General features: G+C 35.4%; 1 protein-coding gene across 17 annotated transcripts in view; it reads left to right on the plus strand.

Annotated features, from left to right (window-relative positions):
* Window positions 1-24823, plus strand: part of CCDC91 (coiled-coil domain containing 91) — a 356689-nt gene that overhangs the window by 161576 nt on the left and 170290 nt on the right. For all 17 annotated transcript variants that reach the window (XM_058442151.1, XM_058442153.1, XM_032159919.2 and 14 more), the window contains one exon: window positions 12246-12323. In XM_058442151.1, the coding sequence (XP_058298134.1) occupies window positions 12246-12323 (78 nt within the window). The remainder of the gene's footprint in view (window positions 1-12245; window positions 12324-24823) is intronic.

Consider the following 24823-nt stretch of genomic DNA (forward strand, 5'->3'; position numbering starts at 1 on the left):
ATGGGGTCAAGCTCTGCAGAATGGTAGAAGTGATCTGGGGAGGACTACATCTTAAGCAAACTTTCAGGCAGTCATCCTGCTCTTAGCATTCCTTTTACCTACTCTTCCAGAGTACTTTGCTGCTGCCAAATCCTGAGTATTTTGAGTTTTCTGCAGTGTTATTGAATTATTTTTCACTTTTCACACTGCTTCTTTAAGATTCAGTTTTTTTTTTCATTTTGCTATTAAAGTTAGCACACATGCATCTGCTTTTAGTCTTTTATTTTCTCAACTTTGACTCTTTGCCTTTATACCTTTGTACTATTACAAGCAAAACAAAACAAAACAAGACAGAAAACCTACACTCTTTCAGATGTTTTAGTTGCATTTTAGGTGGCAGCAACAGTAGGTACCTATGAATAATCTGCCATTTCTTTTAAAGATCTGGTATTATTGCTATTAATTTTTATTATTAAGATCTGTGTTAAATAGTTGATATTCTGTTTAGGAGAGGTAATTTAGACAAATAATTATTTTTAGATGATTAATTTAGACAAGTAATTATTTTTAACACTTAGGTAAGAAGTAATTTGAAAAAGGCCATGTCATAATCAGGAGAAATATCTTATTATATTAATGTACTGGTGTCCCGGGCATACACTGGACAAAGTAGAAGTTGAGGTACTTGAAGTTTTTTGGCGTGTGAAGGAAGAAGCTCATTCAAAGGACAGTGGAAAAGTACAGTATTTGATTTCTAGGGCTGCTATAACAAATTACCACAAACTTGGTGGACTGAAATACAGGAAATCTATTCTTTCACAGTTCTGGGGATTAGAAGTTTGAAATTAATGTGTAGGCAGGGCCACACTCCCTCTGAAGGTACTATGGGAAAATCTTTCCTGGTCTCCTCCAGTTTCTCATGGCACGTGACATTTCCTGGCTTCTGGCAGTATGACTGACTCCAATTTCTGCTTCTGTCTTCTCATGGCCCTCTTCCCTGTGTCTCAAATCTCCCTCTCTTTTCTCTTATAAGGGAATCAGTCATTGAATTTAGGGCACATTCATAAATCTTTACCTCATGGGTCCTTAATTATAATGCAAAGACCCTATTTCTAAATAAGATTACATTCACAGGTACCAAGGATTAGGACTTGGGCAAAACTTTGTAGGGGCACAATTCAATCTGTTACTGTGTTCTTCCTGGCCCCACAAAATTCCTGTCCTTCACTGTGCAAAATACGCTGACTGAGTCCTAATGTTCCCAGAAATCTCAACTCAATAAAACATCAGCTTTACATTCAAAATCTCATCTAAATAACATTAACTCAAAAGTTTCAATGTCATCATCTGAATCATCTAAACCAGATGAGGGTGAGACTGAGTGTGATCGAAGTTCTTTTACTGGTAGACCTGTGAAACTAGAAAACAAGTCATCTGCTTTCAGAATACAATGGTGGTGCAGGCACCAGATTCCCATCTGAAAGAGAAAATTGGAGAAATAAAGGAATCACCAGTTCCAAACAAATTTAAAACACAAGAAGGAAAATTCATTAGGTTCAAGGCCTAAGACTAATCCTCTATGGCTTGATGCTTTGCCTTCTAAGCCCATGACTACAGTTGGGTGAGTTTCTGGACTTGTGACTCTAGTTTGATTATTGTCTGGGCCTGTGCCCCAGGTCAGTTGCCCTCTGTGCCCATGGCTCTGGCCTGGTTATGTTTTCTACTTGCAGTTCTGTTGCCATCTGTGCCTGTGGCTCTGCTGGCCTCTGCCTCTGCACCCATGGCTCAAGCTATGCCTCTGGGCCCTGGACTTTGCAACCATAGATCTAACCTCAGGTCATTCCTCCTTTTTTTTTTTCCTGAAGATTAGCACATATTTATAGCTTCCTGGTCTAATCAGCCTACTTCCTCCCTGTAGAATCTCAGCAGTCTGACAGTCATTCTTCATTTCATTTATTTCTGCTGCATCCTAGGCTTCATCCTAGGCTTGCTGTGTATCTCCTTCATCCTAAGCTTGCTGTATTTCTCTTAGTACACCATTTTCAAAAAACCTTGTGAATCCTCTGAGTTAAGGGGATTCATGCTATTAGACAAATGAGTTCTCCACAAATCTTTTCTGGATAACCCAGAAAGGCATGCCTTGGAGATACTGCAGAGTTTGGTTCCAGGCCACTGCAGTAAAGCAAATATTGCAGTAAGTGAATCAGATGAATTTTTTTGTTTCTTAGAGTACATAAAAGTTACATTTATACTATACTGTAGATTATTGTATGTAATACCGTTCATGTCTAAAAAACGTACCTAAATTAAAACGCTTATTGCTAAAACATGCTAACAATCACCTGAGCTTTCATTGAATCATAATCCTTTTGCTGGTGAAGGATTTTGCCTCAGTGTTGATAGCTGCTGTTGATAAGAGTGGTGGTTGCTGAAGGTTGGTATGGCTGTTGCAGTTTCTTAAAGTGAAACTACAATGAAGTTTGCTGCATCTATTGACTCTTGCTTTCATGAAAGAGTCCTCTGTAACATGCAGTGCTGTGTGATAGCATTTTACCCAAAATAAAACTTCTTTCAAAATTGGAGTCAGTTCTCTCAATTCCTGCCAGTGCTTTGTCAATTAAGTTTATGTAGTAATATTCCAAATCCCTGGCGGCCATTTCAACAATGTTCACAGCATCTTCACCAGAAGTAGATTCCATCTCAAGAAACCACTTTCTTTGTTTGTTCCTAAGAAGCAACTCCTTATCTGTTCAGGTGTTACGTAATTGCAGCAGTTCAGTCACATCTTTTACTTACAACTCTAGTTTTCTTGCTATTTCTACCACATCTGTGCTGGAAAGGAATTTATTATTATTATTATTATTATTATTTTAGCAGTAGTTCTCAACAATGGTCTTAAAATATTTGGTAAACCATACCGTAAACAGATGTGCTGTCATCCAGGCTTTGTTCTTCCACTGATAGAACACAGGCAGAGCAGCATAATGCTTAAGGGCCCTGGATTTTGTAGTTGGTAAGTGAGCATTGACTTCCACTTAAAGGCACCAACTGCATTAGCCCCTAACAAGAGTGTCAGCCTGTCCTTTCAAACTTTGAAGCCAGTCATTGACTTCTTCCCTCTGGTTGTGAAAGTCCTGCATGTCATCTTCCAAGAGAAGAATGTTTTGTCTGCATTGCAGATCTGTTGTTTAGTGTTGCCACCTTCATTCACTATATTAGCTAGAACTTCTTGATAATTTGCTGCAGTTCTACATCAGTACTTGCTGCTTCACCTGACATTTTTATCTTATGGAGATGGCTTTTTTCCTTCGACATCATGAACCAATCTCTGATAACCTCAGATTTGTCTTCCGCAGCTTCGTAACCTTTCTCAGCCTTCACAGAATTGAAGAGAGTTATGGCCTTGTTCTGAATTAGGCTTTGGCTTAGGGGGGAATGTTGTGGCTTTTTCAGTCTTCTCTCTAGACCGCTAAAACTTTCTCCATATCAGCAATAAGGCTATATCACTTTCTTATCATTTATGTGTTCACTGGAGTAGCACTTTTAATTTCCTCCAAAAACTTGTCCTTTGCATTCATTCCCAACTTGGCTGCTGACCTGAGAGGCCTTGGTTTTGGCTGTTCTCAGCTTTTCATATGCCTTCCTCACTAAGGTTAATTATTTCTAGCTTTTGATTTAAAGTGAGAGCCATATGACTCTCTCTGTCATTTGAACATTTAGCTGTTATTATAGGGTTATTAATTGGCCTGATTTCAATATTACTGTGTCTCAGGGAATAGAGAGGCTCTAGGAGAGAGGGGTAGATGGGGAAATGGCTGGTTGTTCAGTCAAAACACATACAACATTTATTAAGTTTGCTATCTGATATGGGCATGGTTTGTAGCACCTGAAAACAATAGTAACGTCAAAGATAACTGATCACAGATCACTGTAATAGATGAACTAATAATGAAAAATTTTGAAATATTGTTACAGTTACCAAATTTGACACAGAGACACAGGGTGAGCACACAACTGTTGGAAAAATGGTGCTGATTCATGGGGGAAACAACACACATTGGGGCCAGTTGGAAGTTGGAGGGTGGGAGGAGGGAGAGGATCAGGAAAAACAACTAATGGGTAGTAGGCTTAATACCTGTATGATGAAATCATCTATACAATAAACCCCTATAACCCAAGTTTTCTATGTAACAAACCTTCATGTGTACCCCTGAACTTAAAAGCATTCAATTTGTAAAAAATGCAGTATCTGTGAAGCACAGTATAATGAAGTACAGTAAAATGAATTACATGCACTTAGTGGCTTAAAACAGCAGAAAATTATGTTGTGGAGGTCACAGTTTTAAAAATCAACATCTTGGCAGGGTCATACTGCCTCCAAATGATCTAGGGGGAATACTTCTTTACCTCTTCCAGCTTCTATTAGTGCCTGATATTCTTCAGCATATGGCAGCATAACTCCATCCTCTACTTCTTTCTTCACATGCCTTTCTACTCTACATCTCTGTCTCAAATCTTCCTCTTCTTTCTCTTGTAAGAATACCAATAATTGGACTTTGGGCCCACCCTAAGTCCAGGATGATCTCATCTTATGATTCTTAACTAACTGTATCTACAAAGATACTATTTCCAAATAAGGTTACATGCACAGCTACCAAGTTTTAGGACTTGGACAAACCTTTTAGGGAGATCATAATTCAACCCACTACAAGTACCACTTTTAGTATATTTAAATATATGAAGGCAAATAATAATATTGTGGACAGAAAAACTCACTCCGTAGATAAATGATAAGAGCATTAAAAAGTGATTTTTAGTGTTCAGCCATTTTCCTTTTTTTGATCAAATTTTAAAATGTGTTGAGAAGCTGTGTTATTAGAAGGTTCCTTTCTGCTTCTGGGGTTAAAATTTAATCAAACTTTGGAGACCAGACTTAAAATGGGAAAAGTCATACATTACAAGAATTCTAGAGTGTTTTAGATTCTTATTGATTGGGACGTTTGTAGATTTATTGTGTATATATAGGTTACAGGACTTTTCTTTAACATTCAGTGACTAGAAATTGTTTCTTGCTATAACCACAAAGTAGGGATGATTTGTTGTAATTGTCCCATACAAGTAGGCACAGCTGGTCTTAGGATTGCAAACTTTGCTCTTCCCTTCTCCCTCCTGCCTCTCCTTTTTTCCTCCTCTTTTATCCCTCTTTCTCCTTCCCTCACTGTCCTTCCTTTCCTTGATATTTTCCTCTACGTACATCGTTTTCTTCCTTCTTTCTGCCTTCTATTTTTTTTTCCTCCTGTGCTTGGCCTGAGTTAGTTTTGAGTATCTGCCTTTCAAGGCTCCATGCCTTTGAAGATCTTAACAAAGCTAAAGATAAATAATAATCTGAATCTGATGCTAATAAACTGAATCCGATGCAAAGTGGAGTTTCTTTCCTATTGGAGCACTTGATAAGGTGACATTGAAGTAGCAGTGGGAACAGAGCCAATCCAATCAATAAATTAACCAGGATCTCAGCTGGGGTTTTGCAAAAGGCTACATTTCTCAGGCTGTGTAGGATTTGGCCTTCATTCTTTAACAGAATGTGGTTGGTAGAGGACATGTTGTGCTAATGGAGAATTGACAGTGGCAACAATCATGGCACTGTTGTAAACATGTCATCTTCTCTTATGAATTTCATTTGAGTAGTTGTTTTCACCTTCAGGGTGATGAATTTAGTGTGACCTGTTTATTCATTCCTCTTTTGCTCACCACCAATTTCTTTCCTTAATGTTTTGCCTTAGACATGGATGTGAAATTGTCATTTCTGGGGTTTGTAAATTAACATACAGGAAAATTACTTCTATGCTTGTATGAGTAGATTGTGAGGTCCTTTGCATACCTTCCCCACTGTATCTGTTAGGAGAATTCCAGGAGAAATTTGCTTTTTTAATCCTGTTTTTGATTGAGAGGATTCAGCAAAGCTGATGGCTTTGGATTCTGCATGCCATGAAATTCATGCCATGTGTTAAGGCAGCCATTATTGGGATAGGAACAGTGATTAAAATTAGTCTTTTGAGATTTTGGTTATCTTACTCTAGAGGGACAATCTTATTAAGGGCATCCATTTTAGTATTGGAGATAGAATCCTATGGCAAAATTATTTATTTCCATTTGTAATATTTATACTTTTAGACTGATTCTTATCATGTGTGTTTTTTTTCTTCCATTTTATATTTGTCTAAATTTGGAATTAGTTTGTGAGACTGGGGATGATTTTGAAGGGTCTGTCACGTGCTGTTATTTGTTACTACATGTATAGAGAGACTGAGAAATGAGACAGAATGTAGAGGTGGAGACTAAACATTTATTCTGCGGGAAAGACTTCTGTTGCATAATGTTGTATCACGCTCGTGAAACCTACTTTTGTTGCAAGGATTATGGCTCCTTTAGGAAAAACAACCAGGCTTATTGCAGCTGTCAAGTGATGTGGTTGATGAGAACTGAAGAGGTGTTGTTTTGTTGTTTTTCTTCTGTATTGATGGTATACACATATGGTATAATCTTATCTTTTTTGCACTACTCTGGCATTTATAATTAGGCCATTTAGGTGTGTTGGATTTTTCAGATTTTGGGAGGGGTAATTTTGTACCATTTCTCATTCCGAATTTTTTCATGTATGGGTTGTATGTTATCACACCATCTTTATTTTGATTTCTTGCCCCACAGATTTCCTTTTGGAATATCTGGAGGTGTTTGTGTCTGCCTTCTCCAATACAGGTGATTAGTTGTTGTGAAAGGGATGTAATCTTGTGGCTTCCAAGAAGGTGGTGGTGAAGCCTATATTGGAAAACCTTTCTCAATCAGATATTATTTGCTAATTATGTTCTATATTAGAAGATCTTTCTCAATCAGATAATATTTGCTAATTATGTTCTATATTGGAAAACCTTTCTCAATCAGATATTATTTGCTAATTATGTTCTGGTAGGCTAATTATAGACTGGCTCTTGACCAAATAATTTGGAAGGTGAAAAGCAGCTGCTTTCTGATAGATGGAATATAATGTGGTTAGTTGATCTTTGGAATTTCTTTATCTTTTTAAGATCACTGTAATAATTCATTCCAAACACATCAATTAAATGCTGACTTTTAGTCATCCATGTAGCAGAGGATCCTGTTGCTATGCATGAATTAATTTCTTAGAAGTGATTAGTAGAGGCTCTACTTGGCAATTGCCAACAAAAATAGAATATGAGCTTTTTAAAAGAAAGCCTTGATTCAGATATTCATATCACGTGTTGTCATCAATATACCAGTGATGGTTACCAAAAAAATTTTTTGTTAATATTTCTTTTTTTTTGGAAAGTACCTTTATTTGTTGATTGTATAGTTCCTTGTTTACATGTGTATCTATTAAAAAATTTCTTGAATACTCATCATGTCCAGGCATATTAAGAGTATGAGACTTAGGTATATTTAATTTTAGCTAAGAAGCAGTTGGGATTGGAGCAGTTATGGGTAGTGGAGGCTCGGTTGGAATATGCTTCCATTTACCTTTGAAAAGCACCTTTGCATCAGTTTTGTCAGACCAAAATTTCTGGTTAGCAGCAATAAATTGATGAATGACTATTTCAGATTTTACAGACCATGACTAGTTATATGTCTTTGCTTCACCAGAATGTATGAAATATGATATGTGATTCTGTGTTTTATTGAGTTATAAACAGAAAACATACCTATTGATGAGGGAGTGAGAATACATTCAAATAGCTTGATTTTTGATAGGATATTTTCAAATAAGCGTTAGGGTGGCTATCAGGAGATCTGATTTAGGCTTTGCTGTGCCCTTATTGAACAATACCTGGCACACAATCATATTATTTTAGTGACCTTAAACAAATTTTTTGACTTATCTGGGCCTCAGTAACCTCATTTATAAAATGAACGTATTGAAATAGTTTACTTTTGAAGTCTCTTTTTGCTTAAAAATTCCATAATTTTATTTAAGGTGAGGATATTTGCCTTTGACATCTCTTTCTAGTGATGTTTTGGGGTTTGACATTTTGAAAGAAGGTTATCATTGTGGTCAAATTTGGCTTGACTCCTTTAAAGACAGGCTGTAAATATTTGGCTCTATATTCTTGAAATGAATTTTAGTATGACTACTTGGTTATTCCTGTGGACAGATTGTTGTGTCACAGTGTGGTTGTATGATTGCCATTAGTAACTTTGAAGTAAGCAAAGGAGGGTTAATTGATCTATTTGTAACATACTGTATTATAGGATAGCATTAAGGAAGTTGGAAGTGTATCTTAGAAATAATTTATTCCATCTCCCTCTTTTAACAGATAGAGAAATGTACCCAAAAGATGTTTTTTAATTTATATGCTTAGCTTGTATCAGAAAAAGAACATTGATTTTATTCTCATTCAGTCATTCAACAAACATCTACTTGAACCTGTCAAGGAGCCTCCTTTTGAAGACCAGGTTGTGAATAATGTTATTAACATTTTTATTTTGACGTAAAGTAGTTCTGTCTGTAGTTCTGTCTCTCTCTGATGAAGAAGGAAACACCTTTCGCACTTCCCAAATATATTTGGCCTTCAAATCTTGGACATTCTATTTCTTCTTTATTCAGTGCTTATAATACTATAAGCTGACATACTATATAAGGCACCATTTAAGGTACATGTATTCAGTGTCAAGTAAAATTTCACGCTCTCAAATTGTATTGTCAAAGTGTGAAATCTTTCTGATGTCCTTTTTTCCTCACTTTATTAAGCGCCATAGTGTTGTGGAGTACTAGCACTACCTCTTCCAATATAGTGGGGGCACACAGGAATGAACAATAAGTGTAATACATAGTGATAGGTGCTATGAGAAAAAGCATGATTAGTGGATATTGATCAGTGGTGTACTATTTTATGTAAGTGGTCAGGAAAAGTCTCTCTAGTAAGATAATTTTTGAGCATGATGTAGAGGAAGTGAACATGCAATATCTAGGGTAAATAGCATTTGAAGCACAGCAGCAAATAGCAAGTATAGCAAGTGTAATAGTCTTACACTTTTAATAGCATACCAATACTTTTTTTTTTTCTTTTTGAGACAGAGTCTTGCTCTGTTGCCCAGGCTGGAGTGCAGTGGCGCGATCTTGGCTCACCGCAACCTCCGCCTCCCAGGTTCAAGTGATTCTCCTTCCTCAGCCTCCCGAGTAGCTGGGACTATAGGCTCCCACCACCACGCCTGGCTAATTTTTGTATTTTTAGTACAGACAGGGTTTCACTATGTTGGCCAGGCTGGTCTCGAACTCCTGACCTCGTTATCTGCCCGCCTTGGCCTCCCAAAGTGCTGGGATTACAGGCGTGAGCCACAGCACCCAGCCTACCCATCAATACTTTTTAATGACTAATGTCATTATTCAGAGCCATCGATATTGAGTGATTACACTATAATTGAAATGATATACATTTATTTTCAATTTGTAATTAGGCCAAAGAATATATTCTTCTTTAGTTTCACTTAAGGCATCTAGGGTAATTTGCTTTGCTTTAGGCTAATTAACTGTAATTTTTAAAGATTTTTGAACTTTTTTGGTAGTCTCTTCAATTTTTAAATTAGTAATAGGTATTGTCAAGAAAGAAAGAAAATGATATTTAATCAGGTAAGTTTAAAAAATCCAAATTTTAGTAAAGGTAAACAGATTACTTTTGAGTTTGTCAGAGGTTTTAATATGTGAATATATGTTGTTAATTTCCACAATTTGTTTGACCATGGTAGCCTATTTTATATTAGCTTTTCTATTTTGTAAAGCACTCTCTGGGTAACACTAGTGTATCTGACTGCATATATCCCCAGGGTAGGATATATGCATCCCAAGAACTGCCTATGATGATCCACTAGGTTATAAACATAAAATGGCAGAATATTTCTATTTACTTTTAAAAATCTTGAGCAATGAGAATAAAAGCTATGCTAATATTTAGTATATGGGTTGGTGCTTTTGCCTTACCTAGGTCCTTACATGAAACAGTAATATACTATTTGTGAAATAACTTGACATGAATGGGAGTTCCAAAGTGATGAGTTTTAATGATGTCCTCATTTGTTTGCTTGTTTATAGTGTAGTATATTACAGGAATTTTCTTAAGCAGGTAAATGGATTTAGTTGTTATTACCTAGTTTTAACTAAATGAGCTCCCACAAAAATGTGAAACTATTTTAAAATAGATCGTTGCCATGAAACATGGATTTATAATCATACTAACAAAAATCTGTGTTTTTGACAATTGCCGTTGATTCTTTATGATTAGGTAGTTGAATAAGTTGTGATTTAGCTGTAATATGACAAGATAAAGGGCTTACCAGAAAAAAGAATAAGATGTTGATAATGAAATGGAACCTGTTTAATAAGGGGAATTGATGAAAAAGGAAGTGGTAGCAGTAAATGGACAAGAACTATCAGCATTCTCTTTTATCCTAAATATAGTTGCAGCTTAATTTTCTCTCAGAGCTCCTTCAAGTGACAGTGAGTTATCCTTTGCAGTCATTCACGGTGGGTCACAGGCTGGCAGAGGCAGTGCCAGTTGCAGCACGTGTCTTCTGCTGTCATCTTAGGCAGTGACACCCAGCAAGCCAGTGTCAGAAGCGGAGTGTGTGGAAGATTGTATAGGAGGTTTATGTGGTTCATCACTACAACCAACTTGGCATTAGTATAATAAATCCCACTTGATTGAGATGTATTCTTTATGTCACTAGGTTTAATTTGCTATTATTTTCTTTAGGATTTTAGTTTTTGTATTTATAAAAGAGATTTAACTCATAATTTTCTTTTCTTCTAAACAACTTTGCAGATTTTGGTATAAGGGGTATGTTGTCCCAATAAAATATGGTAGGGAGTATTCCTTATTTTCACGTTCTCTGGAAGAGTTTGTGGAAGATATCTGTTAATTTTTTCTTAAATATTTCTTAAAATTCACCTATTAAGCTTTCTGTGTGTAGAGATTCCATGTGTCTGGAGAATTTTTTGTGTATGTGTTTGTTTTTTTAGTTAATACAGGTGCAGTTTCTTTAACACATATAGGACTATTCAAATTTTGTAATTCTTGTTTTAGTTTTGGTAAATTGTGTTTTTTATTTTAGTAGTTTTAAAATTTTATGTAAAATTTTATATTTATTGATATATTTTGTAATATCTTCTCATTTTAGAAATACTTATAGATTATATAATGTACCACATTCATGCCTGATGTTGGAAGTTTTGTGGGTTTTTTCACTTCATTATTTATCATCTTACTACTTGTTTCACTTTTTTCTCGTCTTTTTTCTCTTTTTGCTTTCTTTGGCTTAATCTGTCCTATATGTCTTTTAAAAGATTTAAAAAATATTTTCCATCATATTAAATATTCCTTTTGCTGTAGTCTTTATTTTTTTTCGCTCTCTTTTGGTTTCCTAATTCTGCTTCTGGCTCTCTTTCATCTGATTGTGTCATCTATTGAGTTATTAACAGTACATATTCCATAGATCTAGAATTTCTATTTTATGGATTCCAGTTCTCTGGTGAAAATCTCTATCCTATCTGTTTTCTCCATTTCCCTTCTGTTTTTTTTTGGATGTGTTAAGAACTCTTATATACATTTTAAAAACTCTGTGATAACTAGCATCGAAACCACCTGTGGACCTATCTCTGGACCTATTTCTTTTGTTTTATTTGTTTTCTCTGTGTGTGGGGGGGCGGGGGCTGGTGTTTCTTTTTGGTTTTGTCTGTTGTTATTTCTGATAATTTTGTTTCGGAAGCTGGACATCATATTTGAAAAACTGGAAGGACTGTAGGATGTTAACAGTGTCCAAAGAGACTTCATCCTTTCCTGTCCTAGGTAGGTAGAATTGGAGGCTAATCATATTCCACTGGTTCTCAAACTTCAGGATGTATTAGAAATAAAGAGGCCAAGGCTTGTTGCAGTGACGCGGGGTTTCCCATCTCTTGATTCAGGTCAAGAATTGGCAGATGCCCCAAGGGAAAGCACCTTTGCCTTGTGTTATCTCACCTCTCAATATGGTTTTCCTTTTTCTCTTATTTCCCTTTAATTCCTCATTGCCTCAGTGTTCCCCAGTACTTTTAAGCAAAGCTTTTATATATATATATATATTCTCTTTGTTTCCAGCTGTAGCATTGATGTGCCACAAACCACTGAATCATTTGTGGAAGCAGCAAAAGCCTATGGTTTTATTATTTTGAAAACAAAACAGAAGAAAAACTCATGGTTTTAGTTTCTTTTTTCTTTCAGGAAAAACATAAACAAGAATTGGAAGACATGAGGAAAGCTGGTCACGAAGCCCTCAGCATTATTGTGGATGAATATAAGGTAGAGGTTTGAGAGTGTTGTTTACGTTTTTAAACCTTGGATAACTTTAGTAAAAAATGTACACATATAGGTATGTGCAAACATATACAAATTATATGTGTAGTCTTATTTTGCTATAGAATTTCTTTCCATTCAGCAATAAATATCCATTGAAAGCATACTCAGTGGATTACAAAGGTAATATTAGACACTGTTCTGGATTTGAGAAAGTTTGAGAATATTTCAGAATATAGTATCAGCAGGTGAAGAAGTTCAAGTACAAAATAATACAGAATTAGTTGCTAGATTATCTTTTTTGTCTCTGCTGTGGTTCCTCTGACAGGAAAAAAATTAAGGCATGAAATATATCAGAAAAAATATTATATCTTTTTGCTTTTCTTTTCTTAAACAAATTAGATAGGTTTGGGTACACTTTAGCAATAACAGAAATTATAATGTCAGTATCATAGATATACAGTAAAACATTAATATTTAAAATTATTTTAAAAATTATTCGATTCTAACATATCAGATTCTCAAGTTGTCCTGTCCTTTTTTTTTTTTTTTTCCATAATTTTTTTTTTATTATACTTTAGGGTTTTAGGGTACATGTATATACATATAATATATGTAATACTTCCCTCTCCCACTTCCCACTCACATTCCATTTACAGGGACCAGTCATGTGGCTTCACCTGGAATATAATATTTCATTCATATATATACATATATATGAATGAAAAAAAGGATGGTGATTAGAAACTCAAGGAAAAACAGAAGTTGTACAATAAAATTATGTTGAAATATGAAACAAAATGAAATAATGGTGTAATAAAACAGAGTTCATTGAATACTTTAAAAAAAAATTATTCGATTCTGTGCCTGCATAAGCTGAAATATTTAAAGCACATTGAGCATTTAATGTCAGATTTTTATTTCCCTTTAAACTTCATGTTAGATTATTTTTCTTTTACAAATAATTAAGGAATGAATATGTTTTTATTAAAATAAAATTCAAACAATTCTCCCCAGAAGTAACCAGTATTGGCAGTTCCATTGTACATTCTTCTAACAGATTTCTCCATCTACTTGTACATACTTATGTGCTCATAACATGCTATATAGTTTTGAATTGATTTAAAAAATGCTATCTTACTAAATTTACTCTTTCTTGCTGTATTTACTCACTCACTTGGAGATATTTTTATGTCAGTACATATAAGCTTTTCATATTTTTGTTACTCTTCTTTAGTTTTCACAGTATAAATATACCATAATTTGTTTAACCATACATGTTTAGATAGGCATTTTGTTTTTCATTGTTCATTATAATATTAAATATAAAAAATTATCTCTATTACAGTTAGAATATAGAAATTTTTGTGTTGTTGATTTAACTTCCTCACTAGACTTGTTATAAGTTAATGTCAGTTTAGTTGATAATTTAGTGTCAAAAGCTTCCTTAAGAAATCATTTGGGCCGGGCATGGTAGCTCACACCTGTAATCCCAGCACTTCGGAAGGCCGAGGCAGGTGGATCACGAGGTCAGGAGATCGAGACCATCCTGGCTAACATGGTGAAACCCCGTCTCTACTAAAAATACAAAAAATTAGCCGGGCATGGTGGCAGGTGCCTGTAGTCCCAGCTACTCGGGAGGCTGAGGCAGGAGAATGGCGTGAATCTGGGAGGTGGAGCTTGCACTGAGCCGAGATCACGCCACTGCACGCTAGCCTGGGCAACAGAGCAAGGCTCCATCTCAAAAAAAAAAAAAAAAAAAAAAAAAATCATTTGGATAAAAGTAGGAAACAAAGTAGATACAGAATTAAGTGAAAAGTGTTTTTTTTTTTTCTTCACCTAGGGTATTAAAATAGTCTACTGGATATGTCTTAGGACATGAGGGGCCATTTTTGTGACCATACCCAATATAGTAGTTGATGCTCATTGTTAAAAAGGTCATTAAAAAATATCTGATTTTGGCGGAGCATGGTGATTCACATCTGTAATCCCAACACTTTGGGAGGCCGAGGTGGGCAGATCACCTGAGGTCGGGGGTTCCAGACCAGCCTGGTCAACATGGCGAAACCCCGTTTCTACTAAAAATATAAAAATTAGCTGGGCATGGTGGTGCACACCTGTAATCCAAGCTACTTGGGGAGACTGAGGCAGGAGAATCACTTGAATCTGGGAGGCGGAGGTTGCAGTGAGCCGAGACTGCGCCATTGCACTCCTGCCTGGGTGACAGAGCGAGACTCCGTCTCAAAAAAACAAAAACAAAAACAAAAAACAAAGTCTGACTTTTATAGCAATGATAATTGGCCCTTTTATAATGTTTTTAATATTTTTTCTATTAATAGAAACCAGTTTTACAGTTATTGAGTTGAGGAAAAGTCCTATATTATTATAGTATTGATTTTGACAACTTATTTTATCCCTAACGCTGAGGGTGGGAAGAATTAAAATGCAATTGGCCAGTATTGAAATTTATAACAATAAATATGTTTGCAGCAAAGAAAATATTATGGAGTTAGAACCAAAAAATGATTTAAAACATCAAAAGCAACCTGTTTAGACAAACAGCTAAGCACACTCACAATAACAAGTAATTTTTCATTAATATTTTTTTATTTTATTATTAAAATAAAAGCCGTATTTTTATTTTATTATATTAAAAGCCGTATTTTACTGTAGTATATGAAAATTTGATAGATGATTTGTTAATTATTAGGTATTTCAAAAGGAAACCAAAATATCTCTAGTTACTATTGTTAACAAAAGTTGTGTGAACATTCTCTTTGCATTTATTCATTTCTTAATTCAACAAAGATTATTGATTATCTTCTTTATGCCAGGGATTATTGTAAATACAGCAGTGAGCAAAATATTCAAATCCTTGTTTCAGTGGGATATAATTCCACATCTACATTCCATGACTACGTATGATATTTAGGAAGGAAGGAACTTAAAGTCATAGCATTCCTTGACATTTCAGTTTTCAGGGCTTCACACTTTTACCTCACCCTCCCCTGTAAGTGTTTACTCAAATATGCAACTGGAATAGAAAAATCTGCCACTATCTCACCACCAGTCCTGGCTCCTGGGGATCTTACATCCTTCTAGTTATCCTGGACTAGATGTAATCAATCACGTTTTTCTTGTCCCAGTTGAGCTGAAATATTGTTGAGGAGTTTGAAAAAATACTCCTTAGAAAAGAAAGTGGAAAATACCAAGTAAAGTAAAACAAAAATGGCAAAAGCCTAAAATGTAATGCATAGGAAGATAACTTATCTTTGTATAAACTTCTGCTTCCAGAAATATGAAGACACAACTTTTTATATTTTTCCTACTTAGCAGAGATTGAGAAAAACTGGATATTTTATATAAAAATATAGTCCCTGAAGTAAGTCCCTGAAAGTAAGACAGAAACAGGCAGACTAGCCATGAGACCCAAGTAACTACATAGTAGTGGGTTCCCTGGATTTTCTTTTTACCCTTTTTGTCCCACCAAAGTACTGGAGAAGTGAGTAACCCAGAAATAGCAATGGGCATATAGAAACAAACCTCACGAAAAGCCTACTCTCTCTAACCAAAAGCCTCCACCTACTAAGACAGAAAACTATTAGATAATAGCCATTCTACTTCCACCAAACACCATAGGAACAAATGGTAGTGAAGGCTTCTTAGAGAGAACTTAGATTTCACTTTTATCGGGTTATAAATGAGGAACTCTTCTATCTGTTCACTGGGGTGGTGTTAAAGAAGGTGGAGCAGGGAACTAGGACTTGAATTCATGCTGGGTAATAAGCCCCCTTCCTACGACTGTCGGGATAGGCCATCTAGGAAACTAGACTTCTGCCCTAAGCTGGTGTTGATGAGGTATCACTTTTGCCTATGAGCCTGTAAAATCAAAAACAAGTAAGTTACTTCCAAGATACAGTGGTAGTACAGGCATTGGTAAATGGTCCCATTCAAAATGGAACAAATTGGCCAAAAAAAAGTAGCTACAGGCCCCATGTGAGTCTGAAACCCATCAGGGCAGTCATTAAGTCTTAAATCTCCAAAATTATCTCCTTTGACTCTATGTCTCACATCCAGGGCATTCTGATACAAGAAGTAAGCTGCCAAGGCTTTGAGCAGCACTCCCCCTGAGGCTCTGCAGGGTACAGCCCTGTGGCTGCTTCCACAGGCTGGCATTGAGTGCCTACAGCCTTTTCAGGCATACAGTGCAAACTCTCAGAGGATCTACCATTCTGGAGTCTCGAAGATGGTGGTCCACTTCTCACAGCTCCACTAGGTAGTGTCCCAGTGGAGACTCTGTGTAGGGGATCCAACCCCACATTTCCCTTCTGCACTCCCCTAGTAGAGGTTCTCTGTGACGGCTCCTCCTCTGTAGCAAACTTCTGCCTGGACATCCAGGCGTTTACATACATCCTCTGAAATCTAGGCAAAGGCTCCCAAATCTCAATCCTTGCCTTCTGTGCACCTGCAGTGCCAACACCACGTTGAAGCTACCAAGGCTTGGGGCTTACACCCTCTGAGGCAATGGACCGACCTGTACCTTGGCCCCTTTTAGCCACAGCTAGAGCTGGAGTAACTGGGACAGTGTGCCATGTCCAGAGACTGCATAGAGCATTGGGGCCCTGAGACCATCCCACACAACCATTTTTCCCTCCTAGGCCTCTAGGGGTTATGGGAGGGGCTGCCATGAAGATCTTTAAAATGTCCTGAAGACATCTTCCCACTGTTTTGGCTATAAACATTCAACTCCTTGTTGCTTATGCAAATTACTGCAGCCAACTTGAATTTCTCCCCAGAAAATGGGTTTTTATTTTCTATTGCATGTTTGGTCAGTCTGCAAATTTTCCAAACTTTTATATTCTGCTTCCATTTTAAAAATAAGTTCCAATTTGAGATCATCTCTTTGTGAATGTATGACTGTGCACTTTCAGAAAAAGGTCACTTCTAGAATGCTTTGCTGCTTAGACATTTCTTCTGCCAGATATCCTAAATCATGTCTCTCAAGTTCAGCATTTTACAGATCTCTAGGGCAGGGGCAAAATGCCATGAGTCTCTTTGTTAAAGGATAGCAAGAATGACGTTTGCTCCAGATCTCAATAAGTTTCTCATCCCTCTCTGAGATCACCTCAGCGTGGACTTCATTGTCCATATTAGTGTCAGTATTTTGGTCAAAACCATTCAACAAGTCTCTAGGAAGTTACAAACTTTCCCACATCTTCCTGTCTTCTTCTGACCTCTCCAGTGTGTTTCAGCTTTCATCTTTTACCCAGTTCCCAATTTGCTTCCACATTTTCAGGTGTCTTTATAGCAGCTCCCCACTCCTGGTACCAATTTTTTGTATTAGTCAGTTTTCACACTGTTATAAAGAACTACTTGAGATTGGGTAATTTATAAAGAAAAGAGATTTAATTGACTCACAGTTCCACATTGCTGGGGAGACCTCAGAAAACTTGTAATCGTGGCAGAAGGCAAAGGAGAAGCAAGCACCTTCTTCGCAAGACAGCAGGAGAGAGAGTGAAGTGGGAAGAGCCACACTTTTAAGCCATCAGATCTCATGAGAACTCACCATTATCATGAGAACAGCATGGAGGAAATCACCCCCATGATCTAATCACTTCCTGCGAGGCCCTCCCCCTGACATGTGGGAATTATAATTCAAGATGAAGTTTGGGTGGGGACACAGAGCCAAACCATATCAGTCTTCCTGATGGATTCACTCTCTTATCATATTTTTTATCTCTAGTAAGATTTTTTTTGGTATAAAGTCTATTTGGTGGTGGTTTGTATAGCAGGGGTCCCTAACCCCCAGGCTGTGGACCGGTACCATTTGGTGGCCTGTTAGGAACTGGGCTGCACAGCAGGAAGTGTTGGTGGGCAAGCAAGCATTACTGTCTGAGCTCCACCACCTCAGATAAGTGGCATTATATTCTCATAGCCATGCAAAACCCTATGGTGAACTGCACATGTGAGAGATCTAGGTTACATGCTCCTTGTGAGAATGTAACGCCTGATGATCTGAAGTTTAACAATTTTATCCTGAAACCATCCCTTTTACCCTAGTCTGCAGAAAAATTGTCTTCCATGATACCGTTTCCTGGTGCCAAAAAGGTTAGGGACTGCTGTATATATTTTCCCATCCTTTTACTTTGAACCAATTTGTGTCTTTGAATATAAAGTTTGTCTCTTGTATAAATAGAATTATATGCATATTATTTTAAACAGTTGCTTTTTAAATCAGGAAAAAAGAAGCAGCATCCAATTTTGCTGTCGTTTAAAATTACCCTTATAATTACTGCTCCCTCCATACCAATGGGTTCTGCATCCATGAATTGAACATTGTATTCATGAGATGAGAAATCCATGGATATGGAGGGCCACATTTTTGTATCTGCAGGTTTCACAGGGCCAGGGGCTTGAACAATCTCAGATTTTCGTATCCTAAATAGTCCTGGAATCAGTCCCTTTGGATATCAAGTGGCATCACTACCTTTACTGGCATGCTTTGTTTTTTCACATAGATCAAATTATTATCTGGATCTGCTTGCATTAGTGTTAAGAACTTCCTTTAGTATTTATTCTTCAAATTTTATGGGTTTAGGTCTTAGATTTAAGTCTTTAATTCATCTTCAGTTGATTTTTGTGTATGGTGAGAAATAGAAATCCAGTTTTATTCTTCTATATGTGGATGTCCAGTTTTTCCAGCACCATTTGTTGAATAGGATGTCCTTTCCTCAATTTATGTTTTTATGTGCTTTATCAAAGATCACTTGGCTGTAAACATTTGGCTTTATTTCTGGGTTCTCTGTTACATTGGTCTAAGTATCTAATTTTATACCAGTACCATACTGTTTTGATTACTACAGCTTTGTAGTATAATTTGAAATTGGGTAAATATGCTTCCAGATTTGCTTTTTTTGCTTAGGATTGCTTATTTGGGCTTTTTTGTTTTATATGAATTTTAGGATTATTTTTTCTATTTTGTAAACAATTATGTTGGTATTTTGATATTAATTCCATAGTATCTGTAGATTGCTTTGGGCAGTGTGGTCATTTTAATGATACTGATTCTTCCAGTCCATGATTATGAGATGTATTCTCATTTGTTTTTGTCATTAATGCTTTTTTTTTTTTATTTTTTAGCAGTGTTTTGTAGTTCTTCTTATAGAGATCTTTCACCTACTTGGTTATATATATTCCTGGGTATTTAAAATTTTTTTTTGTAGCTATTGTAAATGGGATTGTGTTTTTTATTTTATTCTCACCTTCGTTGTTATTGGTGCTACTGATGTGTGTACATTGATTTTGTAACCTGAGACTTTACTGAATTCATTTATCAAATCTAAGAGTTTTTTGGAGGACTCTTAGGGGTTTTCTAGGTATGCAGTCATGTCATTGGCAAATAGAGATAGTTCAAATTCCTGTTTTCCAATTTAGATGCACTTTATTTCTTTCTCTTGTCTGATTGCTGTGGGTAGGACTTCCAGTACTGTGTTGAATAGAGGTAGTGAATATGGGCATCCTTGTCTTGTTTCAGGTCTTAGAGGAAATAATTTCAAATTTTTCCCATTCAGTATGATGTTGGCTGTGGTTTGGCATGTTTGGCTTTTATTACTTTGAGGAATGCCTCTTCTGTGCCTAGTTTGTTGGTGTCCTTTAGTATTTATTATAAGTTGTATCTCCTAATAATTAATTTGTGTATTTTTTCACTTGTATTCTTTAAAGTTAGTTATTTAAGAAATAGATTGTAGGCAGTTTTTGTTGGTTGATTTTAGCACTTTGAATATGTCATCTCATTGCCTTCTATCCTACATATGAGAAGTAAGCTGTTAATCTTTTTCAGATTCTCTTATACACTATGAGTTATTTTTATCCTGTTTTCAAATTGTCTGTTTTTCACTTTTAGTATTTTGACTATGATGTTTCTAGGTGTGTGTCTTTTCATTTATTCTATGTGGAAGTCATTTAACCTCTTATATGTGTAGATTGTTTTTCATCAATTTTGGGAAGTTTTCAGCCATTCATATTTTTTCTCCTTCTCTTTTCTCGAGTGTTACTTTCATTATGTATGTGTTAGTTTTCTTAATGGGGTCTCACATGATTTTTAGGCTCTAGTCATTTTTGTTTGTTATTTTTCCTTTCTCTGTTCTTCAGATTGTATGATCTTTATCAGTAGTTCTTAAGGTTTACTGATTCTTTCTTCTCGTAGCTGACATCTATTAATACTAGTTTCTATACATTTTTTTGAATAAATGCTTCTCACTTTGTTGTAAGACCTTCGATCAATTTTCCAGAGACTGAATGACTGCTTTGCCAGTTTGCCCTGTCACATGATTTGGCTGTGTCCCCTTCCAAATCTCATCTTGAATTGTAGTTCCCATAATCCCTACATGTCGTGACAGGGACTCAGTGGGACGTGACTGGATCATGGTGCAGTTTCCCCCATGTTGTCCTGGTGATAGTGAGTGAGTTCTCACAAGATCTAATGCTTTTATAAATGTCTGGCATGTCCCCTGTTTGGACTTCTCCGTCCCGCCACCCTATGAAGAAGGTGCATTGCTTGCCCTTCACCTTCTGCCATGATTGTAAGTTTCCTGAGGCCTAACCAGCTATGCAGAACTGTGAATCAATTAAACCTCTTTTTATGATAAATTACCCAGTCTTGTGTATTTCCTTCTAGCAATGTGAGAACGAACTAATACACCCTGCATAACAGATGACATTCTGGAGTAGAGGTTCCCCCCGCTAGCTCCTCATATTGCTATTCCAGAAGTTCCACCCCCCTTTCTTATTTTTTTAATCCAAATTAAAATAGTGGTTACTCTGTTACAAATATTCTTTATTTCAAAAATGATTATCCTGAGGTCAGTATTATGAAAGACTCATGACATTCTCTTTATTCTCAGTGCATTGACAAAAGTTGAGGGTTTGTTTATGTCATCTTGTCATATTGGATCACCTCAACCCATGGATCCTTGCTGATTTTTTTTCCAATTCTTTTTTTAATATATAGGACTGTTCTTTTGCATGAATAATTTGAGATTACACATTTCATGAGTTTAGAATATATATTTTGGGTTTATCATTTAAAAAATTGCTGTTGCTTCAAATATTAATTTAAACCTTAATGAAGTGTCATACTTATTTTCCTCATGGATAATCAGATAAAACAATATCCTAAAGCACATTTTTGTTAGCAAAATCTTATGTACCTAAAACCATTTAAATGAACTAGCACTTTTTAAAGCTCCCAAATCATGTGATCAGCTGTTTCTGATTTAAAAATAACAGTAAGTTATGATAGGACTTAAACTTTTCACAAATAATTGAACATTCTGATTCACCTAGAAATAGTCCTGTATTTAAGAGATTAGCTGACCTCATCCAATTGGAATTTACTTATTTTGAGTATGTAACTCTGTTCATAGAACTTTAAATCATCTATTCCAGGAGCTGGCTAAAGAAAATCTGTAACCGAATCCATGTTTAAACCAATTTAAGACCTATAGTTATTATGTTCTATTAGGCCTAATATTCTTATTCTGTCTTTAGTGATTTTATATAATAATTTATAGACCTTTATTCTTTGATTTCCTGAAGGAATGTTACATGCCTGCCAGAATTTGTACTTTGAGACTGCTAAGTACTTCTGTTAGTAGAGCTGATTAAGAGCATAGATTTTCGAATTCAGACAGACCTGGATCAGAGCCCCACTTCTGCTATTTACTAACATTTTGACCTTGGGCAGTTTTTTTAAAAAAACTATTTTAGTTTCTTCTTCAGTAAGTGATGGAATAAACCATGGAACCTATTCATAAGAATGTTGTGGGGATGCAGTGAGAAAAATGAATATTGCATGGCTAATAATTAAGCTCTTAAGAAATATTAGCTATTATCATTATCATTTCCATACGTAACATGTCAGATTTTTTTAGTATAGCAATTGCAATACTTTTTCATTATCTTTTAGCTGATCATTAGTTGGTTGTCTTCGTATAAATTCTTATTTCAGTCTTCTTAGAAATATCCACTTCGGAATAAAAGATTGTGGTCCACCTCTTCACCTTCTTGGGCTCAGTTAAAGGCAGCATTCTTTTGTTAACTAACAAACCTGTACATTGTGCACATGTACCCTAAAACCTAAAGTATAATAATAAAAAAAAGAAAATAAATAGATCGCTACAGATTGATGAAAAGGATGTGAAATTTTGTTAAAGTACAAAAGAAAACAAACAAAACTAACCTCATGTGCCTCATATGCCAAATGTTCCCATAATGTTTACTTAGTTTTGTTTATTTTTTTCTCTTATGTCATGATTTCAAAAATCTTTTATTTTGATAATTAACGACAGTAAAATTAATGTACATCTTGGAAGACTTTACATAGGCACATGCCACATCGAAGATTGTTTACCACAAGCAACATAAGAATTTTCCTTTACTTGTTTAATTGGGCTTTTGTCTTGAACTTGTCATTCTCTAATATATGCACTCGCTAAAACTTCATGAGTTCTTAATGTCTGTAGTTTTCTCCATCAAAGATTACTATCTTATCTATTATGTAGAGTATCATATTTTTGAGATAATGAGGAACTGTATTAGCATGATCCTTTTTTGTTTTAAGGTCCACTCAACAGTTGTGATTGATCGGGTTACTTTAATCCTTTGGTTCTCAACTTCTACAGTGCATAGTAAATTATTTGTGTTGCTTTTTAAAGATGCATATGCCAAGGAGTTTTCTTTCCTGGAAATTCTGAATCTGTAGGTGTAGGTAGGGGCTAGACATTTGTCGAGTTTTTCTTTTTTAAAAAAATTCTATTAAGTTATTCTGCTACCCCATGGGAATTATTAACCATTGTCCTATCTTTTTATATTTGTTGGTCAATCTATTCTATTTTCTTTCAGTCATTATTTTTCTAATTTTTATTATTAATTAATATTGAGTCTCTTAAGGTTTTATGGGTGGGTGTGCATACGTATGTGCTTATATTGTATCCCATTGAAATTACTGAGAATTTTTTTCCATATAAGAAAGATGAGAGAAACAAACCCTAATAGAAACAAAATGAGTGTATGATGGACTGCTGTTTTTCATACTTAAGAAAAAAGTGAGTTTTAGCTGTAACTAAGAAACAAAAACTTGTCCTACGTCAAGATTTAAAAAAATACAAAAACTTATTCCTTGTTTTCCTTGATGTGGGATAAGTGATCACAGTAAGAAAAGAATTCTTTATAGTGGAGGGTTGGTATAATAGCACAGAGGGACTATCAAAGAAAGTCATACATGGAAAAAATACAGGCATATTTGCTAAAATAGATGTAACATTATAGCTTAAGGAATATGATGCCTTGTCTTTTTAAAGAGAAAGTATCTTTTTGCATAGAGGTGTTTACTTCTTGTTTTTCTTTTCAGAACTTTCCCTATATACATCTATTCAGTAAATAAGGTAGATATTAGTGCTTGAGGTAAAGTCAATTCAAATGTTAACTCATTCTCAAAATGACTATTCTTTCCATCCTAAATAACATTTGGGAAGAATTTTCTAAAGGAAGTATTTAGTTGACTCAATCAGTGTGTTAAAATTCAAAGTTGGAATTCCTGCTAACATGGTATAATAGTGAGTGGAAAGCACTCAAGAAATTAAGTTCAACATGTTGTTTTTATTTTATCTCATTTTGAGCTCAGTTCATTAAAAATTCCAACTTGATGCAAATAAGATATGAACATTTAGGTTAAAATTTTTGTTTTGCTACTGTGTAAGGAATCTCTTTCAAGGCAGTGACAGCTGCCTCCTCTCTTCCCCCTACTTTTTTTTTTTTTTTTTTAACATCGTGTTTACTTAAAGATAGATCAGTTAGAAAAGGGGCTTTCCCTTTTGAAACTCTCATATAGAGAAGTTTTTAAAATTTTATTCTGTAGTGAGTTTCACAGGTTGTTTTCGTGGTTCTGGCTTACCTTGTTTGTTTTTTTGATGTTATACTCCCTGTTGTTTTTGTTTTTTAACTTAAGGGATTTAGACATTTCACAAATTATACCACATAGGAAAAGTGTTGAAACATTGTTGAATTTTGATGTAGTTGACAGATTAAAAAGAATGCTAAGTAGAAAAATAGCCTGAAAAAGGCAAAAAAGAAAATGTAGTTTGTTTTAATATTTGATGCACACACCAGATAAATTATAACTGTACTGATTTAAAGGTGTATTTATGTTTCTTGGCCCATCCGTGGGTGCCTAACCTAAACATTCTCTGTATTGTTTTTTGGTCATGTGAAAATTAGTTGCTTACTATTACATTCATTTTGAAACCAGAAGGGTTTATTTTTCAAAATTTTTATATCATCTTCTCAAACTCTAGGGTTTTCCCCTCTGGTATTTTGTTTGCATGCATTTGGTCAAGCAGAATACATTTTAAAAACTTATCATTATAAGTACCTGTACATTTCAAGATATTGCCACTACAGCTAGACGTACAGACACACAAACTCATTTTGCTTTTGCAGTCTTTGCT

The sequence above is a fragment of the Hylobates moloch genome, unplaced genomic scaffold, assembly GCF_009828535.3.
Source record: "Hylobates moloch isolate HMO894 unplaced genomic scaffold, HMol_V3 SCAFFOLD_8, whole genome shotgun sequence".
NCBI lineage: Eukaryota > Metazoa > Chordata > Mammalia > Primates > Hylobatidae > Hylobates > Hylobates moloch.